Genomic DNA, 20,653 nt, shown 5'->3' with positions numbered 1-20,653 from the left:
TTTTAGCCACATTTGAAAATTCTCACAACTTCAAGAGTTTCCTGCTTCTACATCTTGCAGAGGATTAAAACTCATTGATTTTCGATCCAGAGTTAAAGCCATATTTCATTCATTAAAGTTCATTTGATACGTTTCAGGCAAACAGAGCAATTAATATGCTCCGTTTTACACAATGACGTTCCTCATTGAGGAGAATCATTAGCTATAGGTTGGTCTCAGGGAAAAAGCCAGAGTGATGGGAAGATGTCAAACAGACAAGATCCAAGTTTTTCTGCTTCAAAGTGAAAAGTTTTCACCTAAACTTATCTTCAGAGGATCTGGACTCTTCATAGCCCGAGGGCACAGAACGACATACACAAAAAGTCAGTATTTTTTCCTTTTGTTTTTAATACAAAAATCCAGAGATATCATACATCACCACCTCAGATTTCACCTTTCACATTAGAACCCAAATGAGAGGAAAAAGGGGAAGAAAAGAAGTTCATGAAACTGAGTGGAAGAGGTAAAACTGTGTTGTGATGTTCACATTTTTCCCTCGCTCTGTGGCATGTCACTTCTGACAGCTTTGCAACAGGCTTCGATGCTGATTTCTGACCGTTCCCTCTGAGGGACATGTTAAAATGCTAATTTTCATTTCAACAGAGCACTGACATGCAGATAAAACCATTTCTAACTGTAACGACAACTAATACACACGGGCCTCTGCCTGCAGGAAGAGTGTAACCACAACTGTATCAAATCCTGATTAGCCTTCAGAGTTACACTGACCCTTGGTATGAACAGGGAGGTGGCTATGGTATTGCTTGGGTCTGCCCGTCTCAGTCATAACCATGTAGAAAAATCCCCCAACAGAGTAGCAGTGTACTAGAAATGGAGCGCAACACAAACTTTACAGTTTTTATTTTGTGCTACAAGGTGCTCCAAAAGAACAGATAGGGTTACATGTTCCCTAACTGAACTTGGAGCGGTGAAGGAAGCACAATCTGATGGAAAACTGTCCACACGTGGCTCCGCGGGAATCTGGCCTTTCTCCCACTCTCCACAGATACTGACGTGAGTTTTACAGCAGATACAGATACGCCTGTAGCAGCTGGATGTTCGCAGTGAATGACTCTTATTCAGCTTGTTACAGACCGGAGATCAGATCCGCTCAGTCCCACATCAGAGTGACAGCTGTGTCCTGTTTCCATATAAATTAGATATCCTTTTTAAAATAAGGGAACACAGTATGCTGTAGGTGTTTGTTCGAGTCCAACTCAAGCGGCTGTAATTCAACATCATAGTCAAAACCAGCAATCTGTGTCTTTGTGTCACAGTTTCGCCCATCTGTTTCGCAATGACTACTGATTTTCAAGTTCAACTTGGTTGCAGACTGTTAAAAAAGTAAAATGTTTGTTTCATCATCTTCCTCTTTTTCCCCCTCCTAACTGACAATACATACGCACTCAACACGCACACAGTCCTGAAGTTCACCCACACGGGAGAGAGCCAAACCAAACCATGCCAGGTCAGACCAGATTAAGCTGAGCCAGAGGACCAAACACCCCTTCTTGCTTCCTGCGTCCGGCTCTAAATAAAAAAAGAACAAAATAAAAATAAAAACAAAGTAAAATGGCTGCCCGGCGTACCACAAGGCTCTTAGTTCGGCCCAATTCCTTTTCTTATTCGCTGCTCTTTTGCAGCGCTCACATCTCGTTAGCCAGCTCCTCCGTTTCTGTGGAAACATCTCCATTCGCGATCTTGGTGTTTTCCTCGTAGCCGGGGGGCATGAAAGCTAACGTGTACGGGTAAAGCTTGTGACACTCAGCACGGTACGACTCCGCGTGGTCTTTACAGTCTCCCAGCGAGCCGCTCCGAAGACAATCCAGGACTTCTGTGCAGATCTGTGTTTCACAGGAATAGAGTGGGACAGGACTGAAATAAAAAAAAGCAGCTTCATTCATTCAGGGTTGCTCATTAGACAGGGTATAAGAGTGAACAGTAGCAAAAAATTATAATCGACTTCTTTGTTCAAAGCAATAAAACATGTTAGTCACACAGTTATGTGCAAAAAATGCGACATAATTAAATTCATGAACTCCTCTTGAAGATAAGAGTCTTTAAAAAAAACGATTAGAAAGTACATAAATTAGGTGTTAAATGGTAAATGGACTGAACTTATATAGTGCTTTTCCAGTCATACAGACCACTCAAAGCGCTTTACACTAGAGCCACATTCACCCAATTGCACTCACTAACGCTCACACATTCATACACCGATACGCAGATCGGTAGGCAACTTGAGGTTAAGTGCCTTGCCCAGGGGCACATCGACATATGGCAGGTGGAAGCTGGAATCGAACCCACAACCTTCTGATTGCAAGACGACTACTCTTCCTACTGAGCCACAGTCGCCTTATGTTGTGTTATGGGGTAACAGTATAAATAATGTTGCTACTTTATAATCTTAAAAGTAAAATCTTAGCAACTGAATACATACTTGTATAGTTCTGTTGTTCAGCGACTCTTCCAGTGATGCGGCCAGTTCTGCTGCTTTTGTTTCCGTTGATGAGTCCAGATACACCATCATCTTAGCAGCTGCATGAAGGGCACAAAGGCTACGTTCACACTGCAGGCAAATACAGCCCATATCCGACTTTGTCATGGCAGTCAGGACGGCCCATATCGACACAGATTTCCGTATCCGTGCATCTCTTTTACAGATTTTCGTCCTCAAACAACTGAACTACACTGAAATTTGTAGTCAGGGGGTGCAAATATTTTTTCCCAAAATACTGTAAATAATTAAATAACACTACATCAAACTGGCTCAAAACATTGCAGGTCCCCTCTGTGACTCCACCAAGTACTGCCAGTCTATATGTGTGCATCCAGCTCCAGCAGCATACATGCTAATGTATGCACATGAAAGGGAGTGGAAGATGCTCACCAGCCAGGCGGTGTGGTGTGGAGTTGGAGTGCTTGGCGAGGTAGGCCTGGTTGAAGCTCTTAGCGTTGCTGTCTCCGAACAGCCGTGTAATCTCCTGCTTCAGGACCGTCCTGACAACCTCCGGCAGCTCCTTGCTCTCCGAAACTAAAGGAAGACAGAAGATAAGGTTTAGGACAGGATAGTAACCGCACAAGAGAAGAGATTTTCATTACATAAGAACACAATTATATCCCAGGCCTTACCTCCCTTGAAGAAGCGCACCAGACACTGGTGAAGCCATGGGTGGTCCGGATCAATGGCCAGGGCTCTCTTCACTGACTGGAGCATCAACAGGTATTTTTCTATGAGGAGAACACAGATTGGGAACGGCCGAAGAAGAGAATTTCAAAGTAAAAGGAGAAGAAAAGGCAGTGGGTTTTTTAGCCAACCTTTCCTGAAGTAAATCTCAAAGGCCAACAGGTGCGTCTCGATTTTGTCTTTAACCAGGTGCTTCAGAGGCGTTAGGAACTTCACAGCTTCCTCCAGAGGACTTTCGACCTGTAACATGAAACACAAAGAAAACCAAGAATCACTCTGATGTCAAGTTAATCGGTTTCAGATAATCTGCTCCTTTTATGGTCCCTGTCACCAACCTTGACCAGTTTCTCAGGAATGAGCTCCTCTTTGGGTCCTCCGATTTCCTCATCATCATCCTCCTTCTTCTTTTTCTGGTTCTTTAGCTGCTTCTCCTTCTCTGCGTTCTTCTTCTCTTCCTCCAACTGGGCCTTCTTCTGGGCTCTTCGCTGTTTGTTCCTCAGTTTCTTGAGCTCTTTGTCTGACAAGTTGGCTGGAAAATAAAGAGGAAATGAAGGGGTTAACACCTAAACATTTTTAGCTTCTGTTTGCGGAGGAAACAGATGCCAGAACTGGACCCAAGGTAGGAAAAATGAAAGTGATCTCAGCCTGTTTTTGCGCACCAGTGTCCGCCTGCAGCTCTTTGCTGTCATCAGTCAGGGGATTGTCATGGAGGCTCAGGTAAATCTGGATAGCTGTGGTGGCAGCCTTGTAGTAGAAAGGATGCATCCGGAGAACATCCTCCAGCTTCAGGAGGTCCACATAGGAGCGTAGCGTCATCTTCCTCATGCAGTAGGTGTGAAAGTCGAACTGGTCATCCGTGATCTCCACAAAATGCTGATGAAAGCAATAAAAACAACAAACTATTTCAGCACAAACAGAAGGACGATGCTCAATCGAGCGCAGGAAGCAGTTGGAGATAAGACACACCCTCTCAATCTCGTGACACTTCTTCAAGGCTTCTCCGAACTTATTCATGGCTTTGTAGGCGAGCGCACATTCAGTCTGGAACCACATGCACTGCATCTCGTTCAGGTTCTCCACCGCTGACGCTCCCTCCTGGGAAAACATCAAACACAGAGCCAGATCATAGCAAATGTTACACCAGGGATGTGTCGGGTTATTATAAGAAGACACTGGATATTTATTTAAGTACTCCCAATGAAAGTAATCATACAAGTAATTAGCTGTGCTCTGCCACCTGTGCTAAACTCAGATCTCTCTGGAAGCACATCCAAAGTAAAGGTAGATGTACCACAGAGGACTCACGATACTATCATTTCAAACATCATACTGATACTAAGAAAAATACTTGATATTTGATATAACTTTTGATTCCACTGCAACCTTTTCAGAAAGCAAGGAGTAAAGATCAGAAATATATAATTACAGGGTTTTGATATATTCATTCGTTTTCTATACTGCCTTTTAAAAGGGGAGCTGGTGCCTATCTCCAGCAGTCTACGGGCGGGAGGCGGGGTACGCCCTGGAGAGGTCGCCAGTCCATCGCAGGGCAACACAGAACAAAGAACCATGCACTCATTCACACCTAAGGGCAATTTAGAAAGACCTATTTACCTAACAGTCGTGTTTTTGGACTGTGGGAGGAAGCCAGAGTACCCAGACAGAACCCATGCATGCACGGAGAGAACATGCAAACTCCATGCAAAAAGACCCCCGGCCGAGAATAGAACCCACGACCTTCTTACTGCAAGGCAACAGTGCTACCAGCACAGTTGGCGGTGAGACTAATATATTCAGTCTTAATTAGGGCAAAACAAATAGCAATTTAGCTTATTTAGATAAAAATCTAATTTAAAAGTGAAGCTTTCCTGTATACCAACAACAGTAGATGAGATGACGTTTCACCGATGTGCCAGCATCCTTTATGGAAGCATTAATCTTGGACATTGTTGTGCGATAATTGGAAAACGGGGATTTTCACAGTGTAAACATGGTGTTGCTCTGCTCATCTACCCACGTCCCCATTTCGTACCCATCTTTAGCCATCTGCAGGTTACTAATGTTTAAGTTTTTACTCGTTCATTGTTGCAGAAACAGGAGCGTTAGTAACCTTTTTAAATCCCTCTCAAACAGAGCATTGGTTTCTAAGATGCTTCTCCACAGAAATATGCGGCATTCTAAGTAGCACAGCTAGCATCTGGGCTTATCGGCTTCCAGTTTTGCCTTTTTGACTGAAGAGGATGGCCGGGCATCTTCTCAGGGTGGACTTGCTAGACTTTTTAACTTCCAGCAGCGGCTTAATGTTTTGAATGTTGGCAAGATAAAAATTGGTCAGTTTTCATCGATTTTGAGATGGAACGCTGATTCAGGTACAATAATTAAAAGACATTAAATGTTGATGAACACGCAAACGTGATGCTCTTTCGGTTTTTTTAAGATGAAAACATGAATTATGAATAAGATGAAACATTAGTTGATAGACCAGCAAAGTGGACAGTTCACAAAGAACAATTACACAAGATTGAACCGGTCCATCCCTGCAACAACCCAGTAATCTTGTGATCTTTCTTCCGCGCAGCGTTTCTCACCCGTGTGAACTTGGAGCACATCTCCTCTGCCTCTTTGATCATTCCAGCCTTCAGCATGTACTTGGCACACTTGGAGTTGATGAATCTGTCAGCGGTGTCCAGAGCCTGAGCCTCGTCCATCCACTGAGCAGCCTCTCTGATGTTCCCAGCATGCTATGCGAGGGGAATAAGATCATTACTCAAGGCATCAGAACAGCAGCCCTCGACTGGAACACATACCAGACACCCAAGCGTGTGGCGTAACGTTTTTTTCGTACCTTGTAAATCTTTGCTTTGATAAGGAAGAGTTCGATGAGTGTGGGTGTGCTCTCGATGGCTGTGTTGATGTGTTCTAGAGCCAGTGTCTGCTGGCCAATCATGTCGTAGTGCTGAGCAAGGAAGTACTGCACCCAGAGTAATGTGGTTGGAGGTTCCTCCTTTCCATCATCTGAAGCAGTGAAAGCATCTTTAATTGATATTTTCGTCAAGTCCGAACTAGGGTTTAAAATCTTATTAACTGTAAATTACTCCCCCAACCATTCTGGCTGAACATTCGGCAGCTTTTCAACGATGTGTCATAGCTGACCACGAGTTCCTCTATAATTGCCACCTGAAAAGAAGAACAAAGTTCATGATCTCATCTGCATCATATTTCTGTTAATCTACAAGAACGACTCTCGGGCTCACACTCCTGCTGCTGACCCCTTACCTTTTCTTTGTCACTGTACAGAGATTTGAGCGTGGTGAAGACAGGCGGGCAGCCTTTACTGAAGTTCATCCTCAGGTATCTATCCAGGCACTCCCTAAACTTCTCACCTGCACAGAAAAACAAGAATAACATTCATTTTCCAAAGAATTTCCCCACAAAAAACAGGACTCCGTAAATCAAAGTACTTTAAACTGGATCCATTATGAGATCTACCAGAGAGAAAGTTAAGCGGCAGCCTCCGAGGAACCAGCCCTTTAGGAAACGTCTCCCAGGTTTCTTCATAGATCTTGAGTCTCTCCTCAACGCTGCCTGATAAAAGAAACATTTAGCAGTTTCTCCTATAACCTCTGTGATGAACTGCATGATGTCCAGGTCACAGATGATAGGGTTCTGGGAAACAGAATCAAGAGTCCTACTTGGTTTTAGGGCTTTCTCCAGCCCGTGGTAATAGGACCAGTTCTCCGGGTTCCTCTCTTGCAGACGCCTGTAGACTTCAGTTGCTTCGCTGAGACGCTCCAACTTTAACAGCAACTCTCCTGCAAGAACAGGCCTGGTTAGCTCCATGTAAGATTAAAGAAACATCTTGCAGGACCATCATGTTGGGAAAGTGCAAATTAAACACGCAAACTGACGCCAAATAAAATACTACAGTATAGATCTCCACACCAACAACCTACCTGATCACTTAAGCTTTAAATTGAGTCCAGCATCAGTGTTTTTTAACCAGACATCCGGCTACAGAACTGCAACATGAATGTAAGACTACTAACTGGTGCCATTATACGTCAACCAGGGGTATGTCTAAACACCCATAAATGCAGCGGTGGCTAACTCAAGTTCTCAAGGTGGCCTCTGGCCTGCATGCTTCAGATGCTCCCCTGGTTTACCAAAACTGAATCAAAAGAATGGCTCATCACCATGACTGTGCAGAACCGAGAAGGTCATTGAGCCACTAATTCAGCTGTGTTTTGAACATCTGCACATCTAAACCATCCAGGACTCATTGCACCTGCATCAGTGTTCTAGGGTTACAAAATCAAGTGCTTCTGTTTGCAAAATGACACAATAACTACAGTCGAGTTTCATTTGACTCGGAGAATCCACAGCAGAGTGCAATAGTAGTAAGTCCACCTTGCAAAAGTATTCATACATGTCAAACTTTTTTTGAAAGAAAGTAAACCAAAGAGATCAAGTAAGGTCTTCAGACAGATGTGTGATAAGTTTTGCTTATGTGGAAATGTGAAAAGTTTGAAATGCTGGATCTGCGGCTGTGAGAACCCAACAGAATGTCGTCTCCCTCTCTTTTGTTGCTCTGATGTATGTGGCTCACGTAGAGCAACATGCTGATGGCTCGCTTACAGGAAGACGATTTAACATTCAACAGCCCGGGGAGGCTGTTGACACCAATTATCCATAAATCAATCTTCCCTAGTAAAAACTAACATTTCAGATAGCAAGAAGTGAACCTTTCAGCTAAATATCATTCTTCTTGGGACCTATCATCTTATCAAGGCAAAACACTGGAAAGTTGAAACTGAATTGTCAGTAGGGCTGCAACAATCCACGGAAGATTAAAAACAAAATCTTTAATTTTCTTACCCACACAGTCATGTGTTTCACAGGGGATGGTTATTGTAGTCGCACAATATGTTTCTGTTTACATTAACTGTGTTTGAGAGAATGAGTGGCAAGCCTGAGGGAAAGGACCCAAAACAAGCTAATATTACCTAATATTATACAACAGGATCCTTCAAAACAATATATAAAGCTGGGCAGATTAAATCATTAGAAGCAAGATAAATATGAACATTTAGTATAAATAAAAGGTGAAACAATGCTTCTAACAGAGCATTTTACATAGCTAAAATATGCACAAATGTTTAAAAAATGATTAATCTGGGATATTCTCATCCATGTGAGCAGGCACAGTTCTGTTGAAGCAAGCATGCGTTTATCCAATTACTTGGATAATCCAGGAATTATTCCATAGATTATTTGATTACAAAAACATTTTCAGCCCTTTGTACCAAGACTTAATTTTTACTTTAAATATCTATAGCTGAATGTGAGATACATTTTTAATTAAATATTTAAAAAAGCCTGCCATACTTGCTTGCTGCTCATGTTGGGCAGCATCCTGCGATATCGACCCAACCAAGTAGCTGTTGTTGGTCTGCTATGTGAACAGGAACCAAACAAAGCATTTAAACATACAGCAACATCCCACAGCATGATGCTGCCACCACCATGTTGCACCTTAGCATGGTGTGTTCACACCTTCCTCCACAGGTCTGCTGCAAACTGAAGGTATGAATACTTTTGCAAGGCACTGTACAAGCTGCAAACTGAAAACCTGAGCATTGACCTTAAAGTGACTCACCTCGTGTCTCCTCCACTGCCAGTTTGTCGCAGATCTGCTTCTCGTAGTTGGACAGATGATCGAGGGCCTCCTTGTACAGACCCGCTTCTCTCAGCACTTGGTTCTGATACAACAGCAGCTCGCTGTATTCATAGTCCACTTTGTCCGGAGACGTCTGGACAGAAACGCGCAGGGAATGGGCCTACGTGAGTTTCAACAACTGGTACCAATAAAAAAAAAAAAACATTGAAGCCGCTGGCTGCCTTTTTGCCGGTCAGGAAACTGAATAAGTCCCCGTTTTTGACAGCATTTGCTCGTTGTGCTTCACTAGGGGGCACAAAGGCAGGAAGCAGACTAATCTTATCAGACAAAGAGGGTAAGCTCCACTGCTGTCGAGGACTAAACCCTGGTAGCTAAGCAGAAACAGCTCTTACGTAAATTAAAACAGCAGCTCTGAAACATACAGCATGACAAGACCTGTCAACCCATTTCTCATCTCACAGAATTGTTCCTGCTCGTTCTGATTTTGGGCCTTGATTCACAAAAGCTTTCATTGTAACTAACCTGCTGTGTTTTCCTGAACTCCTCGATGATTTTTGCAGCCATTTCATAATCTTCGAGGAGGTGATAGGCGATGGCGTAGCCAATCCACGAGGCCCGCTGGGCTGGGCGCAGCTGCAAGAGCTGGTACCTCGTCTCCTATGGAAACAAAACAAAATATTTGTTTCTGCTTCACATCTGCTCCAAAGATTGTGTATTGTGTCTCAACTTTGAGCTCTAAAATCTGTACTTATTTGATATGTGGGGGAGGAGAAGAGCAGGCAGAGAGAAATGGGTGAAGGCCAGTCTATAGAGCATTCTGCTGAGTCAGGGTAATGACATCAGGTTTTAGTTAACTGCCTCAGTCAAAGCTAACATAAACACCTCCTTTGACCCTCAGAGTCCCGCTCATTATGGTTTCATATGTTTAATCCTTTCAATCCAACATTTATCTTTTTCATATGTTTCACTAAATATGAATCACAGGCTGGGATGATCCCAGGAGAGCAAACCGTCCAGATTTTGATCACCCTAATACAAACCACTGGACCCTCACCCTGTATCCCTCCAGGTCTCTCATCTGGATCTGCAGCAGAGACAGGTCTCTAAGGATCTGCAGGTTGTCCTTATCCCACTTCAAAGCATTGCGGTAACACTTGATGGCCTCATCGTACTTCTTGTCTGAGCGCTGCAGTAAACCGTAGACATGCCAGCCTGAGATGCGGGAGAGAGTTAAGGAAAGAGCACGCACTGTTCATCCAAACTGTCTCAAACCATAATGTGCACATGAAGACTGGTCAGCTTACTGGGTCAATAAGGGTCCGCCAAGGCAGTCTTTTAATCACCACTGTTCCAACACATTTTCCAGGTCCAATTTCTACAGTTGTGCTAACTTTTCTAAGCTCTCATTCATTCAACTTTTAAAGTGTAACTATAAATGATAACCATGACTCTATTGACATCCAGCTTTCGGATATCTGCACAAAATACAAGAAGGAAGTAGGGAAGGAAGGAAAAATAACAAGGAAATTAAGAAAAAAGGAAGCAGGGAATGAAAGAAGTAAATGAAACAAGTAAACTAGGAACAAAATAAGGGAAGGAAAGAAACAATGAATAAAGGACGCAGAGAAGGAAAGACGGAAAAGTGCAAGGAGGCACAGAAAGATGGAAGCAAGAGTGAAGAAAATAAAGAAGGTAGAAAAGAAGGAGGCAAGGATGCAACATTTAGACAATAATGAGGAATTAAGTTTGGAAAAACAAATATTTATCTATTCTCTGTTTTCTGCCACTACTTAATCAGAACTGGAAAATAATCAAGTTCCAGACTTTTTCAGACTGTCCCAAAATCCCCCATTTATTACTCTCAAAATGTCTTTTCTGTTCTGGACGCAGAGTTTAAATATTGATAAAACTGACAGATCAAAACAAAAACAAAAAAAACATTATGAAGAAAAAGGATTTTACAAACTAAATTTACTTACTTTGTCAAATGAACATGTTTTTATTAGTGTCGATTAACTCATATAATAACATGAAGTGCTAAATAAATCCGGTGAACAGATCAGGAAATAAACCTCACTAAATCACTGCAACTACATTAAAGATAACTTGTTGCTAATCTTCTGCTCTTCAAAAGTTCACACTTGATTTATGAGCAGGCATCCCTCTTGGTACCCATTCAGCTACTTACTAAAGATAAGGGAAAACTGAAGCTAAAGAGATACCAATGTGTCTGAGATAGGGTGTGGGTCGCTGAGATAACCCTTATCTGCTCTGTGTGCACAGATTTCATACTGGCCTCAGAAGGACAGAAGAGGCAGAAACTGAGCTGTACTGAGATGTGTTGCAGCAACTCCTCGACCTAACGGCAGCCTATCCAGGTTATGTAACACAGGCTCTCCGTGTAAAGACAGGACACGTCTCGTGGCATGCACAGAGTAAGGATACAGACGTGACTTTTGAGGTCGTTGCGAAGGCCTCTTCTCACCAGGTCGTAGGCCTCCTCTTTCTTCCCCAGACAGTTCAGGGTCAAGCCCTTCATTGCCAGCGTCTCTGCAGGAAGAACACGACACAGCAAAGAATGAAGAAACCGATGAAGGACAAAAAAAGAAAATACGCATACATTTTCTAAATCGGTCAATATTTTTTCCTACCTCCATGTTCTGCAAATTTGGGGTTGGACAGGATCTGTTTGCAGAACTTGAGCCCATTTCTGTATTGCTTGTGCTCGTAACATCGCTGTGAAAAGAAGCGCAAAAAGACATGAGGCCACGGAGACGACACTGATATTTGGGCTAAAAATGAGTTACCCCAAAGTGATGCTCCATCATGAGTCTTTCCAAGAAGTTAGACATAATGAAATTACTTTCCGAAATAAAACTTTCAGCTCTAAAATTACACTTACAGATACTGAAAACACCAAATCAGTTTCTTAGAAAAATAGAATATTAATAAAAATACAACCAATAAATTTTTTTTTATATATTCAGAATGAAGATTAAGACTATACAGATCCTTCTCAAAATATTAGCATATTGTGATAAAGTTCATTATTTTCCATAATGTCATGATGAAAATTTAACATTCATATATTTTAGATTCATTGCACACTAACTGAAATATTTCAGGTCTTTTATTGTCTTAATACGGATGATTGTGGCATACAGCTCATGAAAACCCAAAATTCCTATCTCACAAAATTAGCATATTTCATCCGACCAATAAAAGAAAAGTGTTTTTAATACAAAAAACGTCAACCTTCAAATAATCATGTACAGTTATGCACTCAATACTTGGTCAGGAATCCTTTTGCAGAAATGACTGCTTCAATGCGGCATGACATGGAGGCAATCAGCTTGTGGCACTGCTGAGGTCTTATGGAGGCCCAGGATGCTTCGATAGCGGCCTTTAGCTCATCCAGAGTGTTGGGTCTTGAGTCTCTCAACGTTCTCTTCACAATATCCCACAGATTCTCTATGGGGTTCAGGTCAGGAGAGTTGGCAGGCCAATTGAACACAGTGATACCATGGTCAGTAAACCATTTACCAGTGGTTTTGGTACTGTGAGCAGGTGCCAGGTTGTGCTGAAAAATGAAATCTTCATCTCCATAAAGCTTTTCAGCAGATGGAAGCATGAAGTGCTCCAAAATCTCCTGATAGCTAGCTGTAATGACCCTGCCCTTGATAAAACACAGTGGACCAACACCAGCAGCTGACACGGCACCCCAGACCATCACTGACTGTGGGTACTTGACACTGGACTTCTGGCATTTTGGCATTTCCTTCTCTCCAGTCTTCCTCCAGACTCTGCCACCTTGATTTCCGAATGACATGCAGAATTTGCTTTCATCTGAAAAAAGTACTTTGGACCACTGAGCAACAGTCCAGTGCTGCTTCTCTGTAGCCCAGGTCAGGCGCTTCTGCCACTGTTTCTGGTTCAAAAGTGGCTTGACCTGGGGAATGCGGCACCTGTAGCCCATTTCCTGCACACGCCTGTGCACGGTGGCTCTGGATGTTTCTACTCCAGACTCAGTCCACTGCTTCCGCAGGTCCCCCAAGGTCTGGAATCGGCCCTTCTCCACAATCTTCCTCAGGGTCCGGTCACCTCTTCTCATTGTGCAGCGTTTTCTGCCACACTTTTTCCTTCCCACAGACTTCCCACTGAGGTGTCTTGATACAGCACTCTGGGAACATCCTATTCGTTCAGAAATTTCTTTCTGTGTCTTACCCTCTTGCTTGAGGGTGTCAATAGTGGCCTTCTGGACAGCAGTCAGGTCGGCAGTCTTACCCATGATTGGGGCTTTGAGTGATGAACCAGGCTGGGAGTTTTAAAGGCCTCAGGAATCTTTTGCAGGTGTTTAGAGTTAACTCGTTGATTCAGATGATTAGGTTCATAGCTCGTTTAGAGACCCTTTTAATGATATGCTAATTTTGTGAGATAGGAATTTTGGGTTTTCATGAGCTGTATGCCAAAATCATCCGTATTAAGACAATAAAAGACCTGAAATATTTCAGTTAGTGTGCAATGAATCTAAAATATATGAATGTTAAATTTTCATCATGACATTATGGAAAATAATGAACTTTATCACAATATGCTAATATTTTGAGAAGCACCTGTACAAGACTTGGGGTTGATGGCTGCTAACTTGACAGTCATCCAGCTGACAGTCACCAACACTTTCCACAAAGAAACTAAGCCACAACATAGAGTCCTGCACCCAGGTATGTTGAAAAGTGAATGGAAAGTTGAGTGGAAGGAGAAAGTGTGGACAAGGAACAAGAATAACTGAAGCCTACAAGAGTTTACAGAGTTTATTCAAGAGACTGGATGACATTCACAGGGTGTGAACTGCAGCTGGAGTCAGAGCTTCAGGAGTCACCATACACAGAAGTGTGAAGCTTCCTCAGTCAGTGATGCTTTGAGAAGCCATCTCATCCACCAGAGTGGGTCCACCGTGTTTTATCAAGTCCATAGACAGAGCAGTAATCTACCAGGAACTTTTAAACGCTTCCCTCTGCTGACGAGCTTCGTGGAGCTGATTTAATCTTCTACCAGGACTTGGTATCTTCCCACAATGTCAGAAGTACCAATACCTGCTTTAATGACCATGGCATTACTGGGCTTTAGTGGCCACCAAAACAGCCTAACTTCAACCTCATAGAAACGCTATAAAGGTCTTTCTAGAGCAAGATGAGACACCAGATGCAACAATGCAGACAAACACTGCTATTAAAGCAACCGGAGCCTCCTTAAAACCTCAACAGCGCCACAGGCTGATCACCTTCATGCCATGCTGCACTGATGCAGTAATTCATGCAAAAGGAGCCCCAACCAAGTAGATAAACATACTTTTCATAGGCATATATTTCCGTAGTATTCTTATTTTCTGAGTAACTAAATTTAATGTTTTCATGAGCTGTAGGTCATAATCATTTAAATTATGATAAATAAATGCTCGATAATTGTGACTGTTTGATGAACTTATAAAGACTTTCAGTTTTTTATATAAATTTACTGACATGAATTACCTTTTGGATGAAAATCTAATTTATTGAGGAGCACCTATAACTACAATTTTATTATCATGCCTCCACCCTAGCAGGATAACTGATGCAGTCAGTTTTTTTTTTACTGAGGTTTAGAAATACCAAGCGTTTTGCCCTGAAGCTTTATTCATGGTTGCAGTTGCACAAACACAACATCGTCGCTGTTGTTAAGCTGATTAGTGGCTGTTGGACGAGACGATGTGTATTTTTTGCAAGAGAGGAAGAGCCAAGCTGGCAGATGGTATTCTGTTGCCCCACAAACCACTAAAACCCAAAATTAAAAAAAGAAAAGGAGGACGTCTACTTCACATTGGAGCGCCACGGCTGGCTGTGATATTGGGTTATTTATAATCCAAAAGGTTAAAGTTGTGCAAGAGGCGGTGCAGACAATTACAAGAGGATAATATTGATTTTTCAGGCGGTTTTTGGCTTTGATTGATTTTTTTTCTACTTTCTGTCTGAACAATGTGACAAACAACTGGAATAATAACCAGTTTCTAAACATATGCTGCGCTTCTGCTTTATAAAGGAAGAGCTAATATATCCCTAAAAAAGCTACTGGACAGCAAATGAAATTTCTGTTTGCATGAAGTAACAAATTGAGGAAAATAATGTAAAAGATTTAACAGTGGAACTAATCATGAATTTACTCAGAACCCACTTCACCAATCTTCTTTAAAAGCGTCTAACATTTCATAAACGTAAGGAACCTTGTATCACTGGTGAAGTTTTACATTAGAAATATGTTTACCTTAACAAATGCAAGAAAAGAAAGAAAGCCATAAACATTGCTAACATTGTAAGCATCAGTGCACTTGAAAATAAATGTAGCAACATTAACACCACCAGCTGCGCTCTCTCTCGGCATGCTCTTTACAAAAATAGCTCGGCACCATGAGCTGCAGAGAAAATCTGTCGGAGCATGCGGTCCGAGGCTGCAGGGCTCTCTCCGTGTGCCAACATTTCATTCTGATGAAACTTTTCAAAAGCCTGTTCGCAGCGATGACACCACATTCTGTGTGAAAGCAAGGACAGAATGAAAGAGAGCGGGAGAGAGAAGCTTCACCGCAACTCCCAAGCTTGAATGTTTCTGAACACTTCATTCTAGGCTGGACGGGGACCCGCTTTGATATCGCAGAATCGTTCAGAACAGTTTAATTAGACTTGCAGCTGAATTCAGGCAAACGTTCGTGAGATCTGACTTTCTGTGTACTAATGTTAAACATCTGAGAATTCAGAAACAGAGGCACAGCGTCGGGGCGGCAGCAGCAAATAAGATCAAATATTTTTAGAAATGCATTACGAATCTCTGATCTCACCCATTTGTAAGGTTTTAATCTGCCGATACAAACTTTTGTAGCGGATTATTCTTTAGAAACTATAGTAGAAGACATAAAAACGGCATTTAAAACATACTGTCTAGTCTTCCTGCCCTGAGATGCCATTAATTAATTATATTAGGAGCAGATGTGACATCAGACCGCACGAGTGTTAGTGTGTGTGAGAGGGTATTGCTGTTTAACAAGGTTCTACTAATGTTTTAAAACATAGACACATGATTATAGAGTTCACACGTTAAAGCAACCAAAATGTTGGCAACATTTCCAGGGTGGACGGTCAAATGGATAAAACAGAGCAACTTTGCTGTACTCTCTTCAGCCTTCCTGTTATCTGGTGAAAGTATCGTTCTCACTCGCTCTCCATTAAAATGCTGACATGCCTCGACATGCAGAAAAATGCTGTTTTCCTTAAATAATGTCTATGCTTCCATTTTTAAAACAGTTCAAAAAGATTTAGAAATCAGCCACACCACAGACGCTAGCGGAGTGTCTCGGTTGTGCTGCATTTCCTCTGCTCCACAACCCAAGACTTTAATGTTGATTCGTTATTTTTAACACTCCCAGCAAAACTGCTGCAAAGCTGTGCTATTCTTAACCAAACCCTAATTCTGTTTCAAATCGATACGCAAGACAAAAAAAATGGAAATAACCAACCAGCAACAGCTAAAGCAGCAGATAGGCTTGGCTGCAGTACTGGTGGAAAGCTTAAAAAAAGTAACAGACTTACAGTGGAACGCCCAATTTTAAAAATGGATTAATTCTCTTGTACTCTAAAACTCATTCTACAAGCTTCCCATTCAGGAGCTTCAAGGATGCGCTGGAGATCCACTTTGGGACAGAAATAGGGCTGCAGCAAACAATTATTTTAGTATTCAAGTATTCTATCCATTATTCTGCTTAGTAATCAAGTTGTCTAATAAAAAAAAAAAACAACTAGTACATTCTACAGATTTCTCATTTAACTACTTAAGCTTATTTTATGAGTAATAGAAATACATGAAAGAAAATGCAAGTAATTCACTTCCTTTAAAACAAAATAGCCATTGCTAAAAATGAAAACTCACAACATGTCTATAGTGCACACTTGAACATTTGTAGCAAAGAATGCATCTGCTGCTAAAACAAAAAGTTCTAACATCAACATGTCACAAGCTCAGGCCTTTCTGGTTGACCTAACATCAACTCAGAGCTAGCTGCCTCTGTAGTGGAAGTGTCACGAGCATATTGTATTCTGGCTCTTTAAAGAGATAAAGCATAATGTTATCCAAATGAAATATAATCTTTGTTGTGTACTTTACTGCCAAGCTTTTTTTTGTGTGAAAACATACAAGAAAAAAAGGTCATTTTCATTCAGGCATAATAAACACTGCCTTTTCTATATCAAACTTCACTTTCAGTTTCCTCGCACATGGCAGGTCTCGTTCCGCAGACATCTGTTGTTTACAGAGGTGTTTCGTCAGTAAAATACGTTTTTCTGTTGTGCTTTTGAAGCGCTGGTTGACAATAAACGACTGACAGGTTGGGGAGGGGGTCATGGGGTGACTGCTTCCTGCTCAGGTGTTGCAGCAGAAGACATGGTGTTTTGCAGAACCTGCACTGGACTGTATTTTCTTTTTTATTGAGGTTAAAGTGATCCCAGACTTTTGACACTTTTAGTCATTTTCTCTGCGTTTCTGTTTGCTGTCTCCCTCCACAGCTAATAACAGCAGTAGGAATCCCCGTAATCATCATTAGCTGAAGTAAGAGCGTTGTACGACACAAATAATCACCCGACCGGAACCCAGTGCGCTGAATAGTTAAACAGAATTTAACGAAGCCTCGAGGCAGATCATTTTCCTCAAGGAATTTGAGTAATCGAGGTACTCAGTCGAGGAATCGTTTCAGCCCTAGATAGAAGAAATAACGTATGGCTCTGTGCACGCTTAACAAGAGCTAAAACAAGAACCCAACAGGAAACAAAACCCATGATTTACACTGATTTATAAAAGAGAAATACAATCTTTTTTGGTTTTCTCCCTTACTTTTCCTGTTAATACATTTCTGCTCATTTCGCCCGCGAGGAGGATATTTTGTACCTGCTTTCGACAGCCAATGATTTGAAGTAACTGTCTAACTTCAACTATGTGAGATTATGTAACTCCAATAAATATCTATTAGCTGGTTGCTTGGAGTTTTTAGCAGTTGTCATAATTTGTCAATACTCCAAAACAATGTCATTTTCAGAAAATAATATACAACTAAATGAAATTATATGGCAGATTTGGACACTTATGACTATTTATGTCCATAACTAACAAAAAAACAATTACTCTGACAATATGAAATATGAAAATATACTGATATGCTATAGTATAAGTACATAGCTACAAAGAGTCATTTACAGTTATGAACTGGAAGTAGGATGGGAACAAAATAGAAAAAAAAACAAGGGTATGAGTTGCAACAGAGGTGAGTATACTTGGTGCCATTCTGACTGCGCTTAATAAAAATCTAAACATAAGTTATTATGAAGTATAATTATATGATTATTACACAGCATTATCTGAAAACACCATGTGTATCCCTGTAAAAATGATCAGATTAGTAATACTGAGCTTTTGATTATCTTAGGACCCCAACTAACGATTATTTTGCAAATTAATTAATTATTGCTAGATTTTTTTTTTTTTAGGAGTTGAACCAGGTTAAGATAAAACTATGCCACTTGAAGAGTTCTGGATAGAGCATATTTACAGACAAGAAAGTTTTTCATCTTAAATGTAAAATGTACATATATTTTGTACAATATTTGCTCCGAGCGGATTGTTCTTTCAGCAAATGTCTTTTAGAGTCTGCTTACTCCAATTAACTTTACTTGAAATATTAAATTAGTTGATTATCTCAGTCATCGATTAACCACAATTAATCCCATTAATTGTTTCAGCCCTAGATTATTTAAATCCAAAATTCTAAAAATTACAACCAATAACTGTTTTAGGACAACAAAACACCCCAATGTGATGTGCAGCAGTTGTTACTTCAGAAACTTGGATGCATGTCCCGGGGTGTCGTTATGCAGTCGGCTGAGAGATAGCCGTCGACCCAATATTCAGGTCAACATCCTCTCCGAACAGAGCCACCGGCGCACAAAACAATCAAGTTGATCGGACCCGGATAATGGTCCACCGTGGTGCCTGGAAAGTGTGTCGCTGCAACACGTGTACCCGCACTGAAGGTGAAGAATACACAACACAAGGCACCACAGAGGTAGAAATCCGTCACTTTGATAAGAATATGACAGAACAGGACCCATCTAAGTTTAGTGATGTCTTTAAAGTACATCAGCCAGCGTGCAGACCCCCTAGATCACAGCGAGGCTACAGACAGATGCAGACATGGGGCACAGAGATGGGTGTACAGGCGTAAATCAGCTGCAAATACGGTGACGCATTCACACCGCTGCGTTTTGTGCTTCTATTCCGTGTAACAAATGCACCACATCAGTCAGACCTGATTTAATTTCGGCCAGTAGCTGCAGCAGCGCTACGAAAGACTTTCAGCAACATTTACCAACAGACCGCATACCCAGGCTAGGAGGCTGACCAGCATTAGCTGATTAGGAACCCTGAAATTCCCCCAAAAGCTTCAGGGTAGCCATGGTTTCTAATACGGGATATATAATATACACCGTTCTTACTCTGGATTGCGTATAAAGTAAACAAATGCCGGAATATATTTGAAAGTGTCCCTTCAAGTGAGAAAAGTGGAAGCTAACTTGGAGGCTAATATGTGGCTAGGGAGTTAGCTTACATGGAGGGTGTTTGTTGTGACAAACGGCGGGGCCTGTCGCTAGCAAACTGTCAACTTTGCATAATTTAACCCACATAACTTCGTTATCCACTGTAGTTGAATATGAATAACACGGTTCCTGTAGAACACCAACAATATCCCTGCCAGCCGCTAACGCGGAGCAGTGACAGCGCATATTGAGGGCCAGGCTAGCGAGCTAGCTAGCTAGCTAACTCATTCAATGATACCATTTTGCTATCAAACTGAAGCGGCTGTCAGCTGACTAAGGATCAAACCTCGAAAGTCGGCTGCTACCTTTCGTGCAGCCCTTCAACGACTAACTCACCAAAATCCTCTTGAAGAGGGCGTTCTCTTTCGGCGGTAAAGTAACCGTGGGCATCGTTGCAGTCGGGATCGACCTCAGCACATGTAGCTAAAGTTAGCCCGGGTAGTCCAGATGAGTTGAGCGCCGTTAGCCCAGGTTGGCCCTGCTTCTCCTGCTTCAGCCGCTCTCTGCTCGATTGCTCCGTTTTCTCTCCCCATTCACTTCCTCATCACATGCTTACTTTACTTTACTTTATTATTAATAAAGCACTTTAAGACAACCACAGCTGCAACAGAGTGCAGCACATGTAAAATCGAGGAACCTTTAAAACAAAAAAAAGAAAGAATAGGAACAGACTATTGACAACAACAATAAGCGCAATAAAACAATAAAAACACAAAGCCAATGAATAATTTTAGAAGAGTTTTAAAAGTGGACAGTGAAGGGGTACGTCTGATATTTAAAGTGAAATCATTCCATAACTGGGAGCAGCAACACTACAAATAATGTTAAAATATTAATATTATAGTCTAAATGCCTAGAATACGGTTAAAAATATAGACTGAAATAGAAAAACTGAGATTAGAATAAAAGAAAATACAGAAAGACATTTTATTTACTTATGATAAATTAGGCACTGTCAGAATATTCGAGTTCAAATATGTAATGGAGAAGAGATTAAAGGTTAAAAAAGAAGAAAGTTGAAATATATTCGTTAAAGTGAAAGTACGATTAAAGAGACTTTATTTACTATTAATATTGTAATTATTC

General features: G+C 41.5%; 1 protein-coding gene across 1 annotated transcript; it reads right to left on the bottom strand.

Moving 5' to 3' along the window:
- Nucleotides 1-363: 363 nt before the first annotated feature.
- On the bottom strand, nt 364-20,079 carry naa15b (N-alpha-acetyltransferase 15, NatA auxiliary subunit b). Its single transcript, XM_047366495.1, has 20 exons — nt 19,904-20,079; nt 11,555-11,639; nt 11,349-11,453; nt 9,958-10,115; nt 9,426-9,560; nt 8,883-9,036; nt 6,919-7,038; nt 6,716-6,811; nt 6,503-6,609; nt 6,331-6,403; nt 6,072-6,241; nt 5,815-5,967; nt 4,193-4,321; nt 3,886-4,099; nt 3,562-3,755; nt 3,358-3,466; nt 3,172-3,270; nt 2,930-3,073; nt 2,480-2,577; nt 364-1,883 (listed from the first exon to the last, which is right to left on the bottom strand). The coding sequence occupies exons 1-20, from the start codon at nt 19,955-19,957 to the stop codon at nt 1,686-1,688; spliced, it is 2,595 nt and encodes an 864-aa protein (XP_047222451.1). The 5' UTR covers nt 19,958-20,079; the 3' UTR covers nt 364-1,685.
- Nucleotides 20,080-20,653: the final 574 nt, after the last annotated feature.

Source organism: Girardinichthys multiradiatus, chromosome 5 (genome assembly GCF_021462225.1).
Source record: "Girardinichthys multiradiatus isolate DD_20200921_A chromosome 5, DD_fGirMul_XY1, whole genome shotgun sequence".
Lineage (NCBI taxonomy): Eukaryota > Metazoa > Chordata > Actinopteri > Cyprinodontiformes > Goodeidae > Girardinichthys > Girardinichthys multiradiatus.
Note: the sequence above shows the minus strand (reverse complement) of the source record. Positions and strands in the feature narration are given on the sequence as shown.

Coding starts and splice junctions, on each gene's coding strand:
- naa15b (XM_047366495.1), bottom strand. CDS start 19,957: ATGCCCACGGTTACTTTACCGCCGAAAGAGAACGCCCTCTTCAAGAGG. Junction 3,074..3,171: donor GGTGCGCTTCTTCAAGGGAG/GTAAGGCCTGGG, acceptor GTCTTCCTTTAG/TTTCGGAGAGCAAGGAGCTG. Junction 2,578..2,929: donor CACACCACACCGCCTGGCTG/GTGAGCATCTTC, acceptor CCCTTCATGCAG/CTGCTAAGATGATGGTGTAT.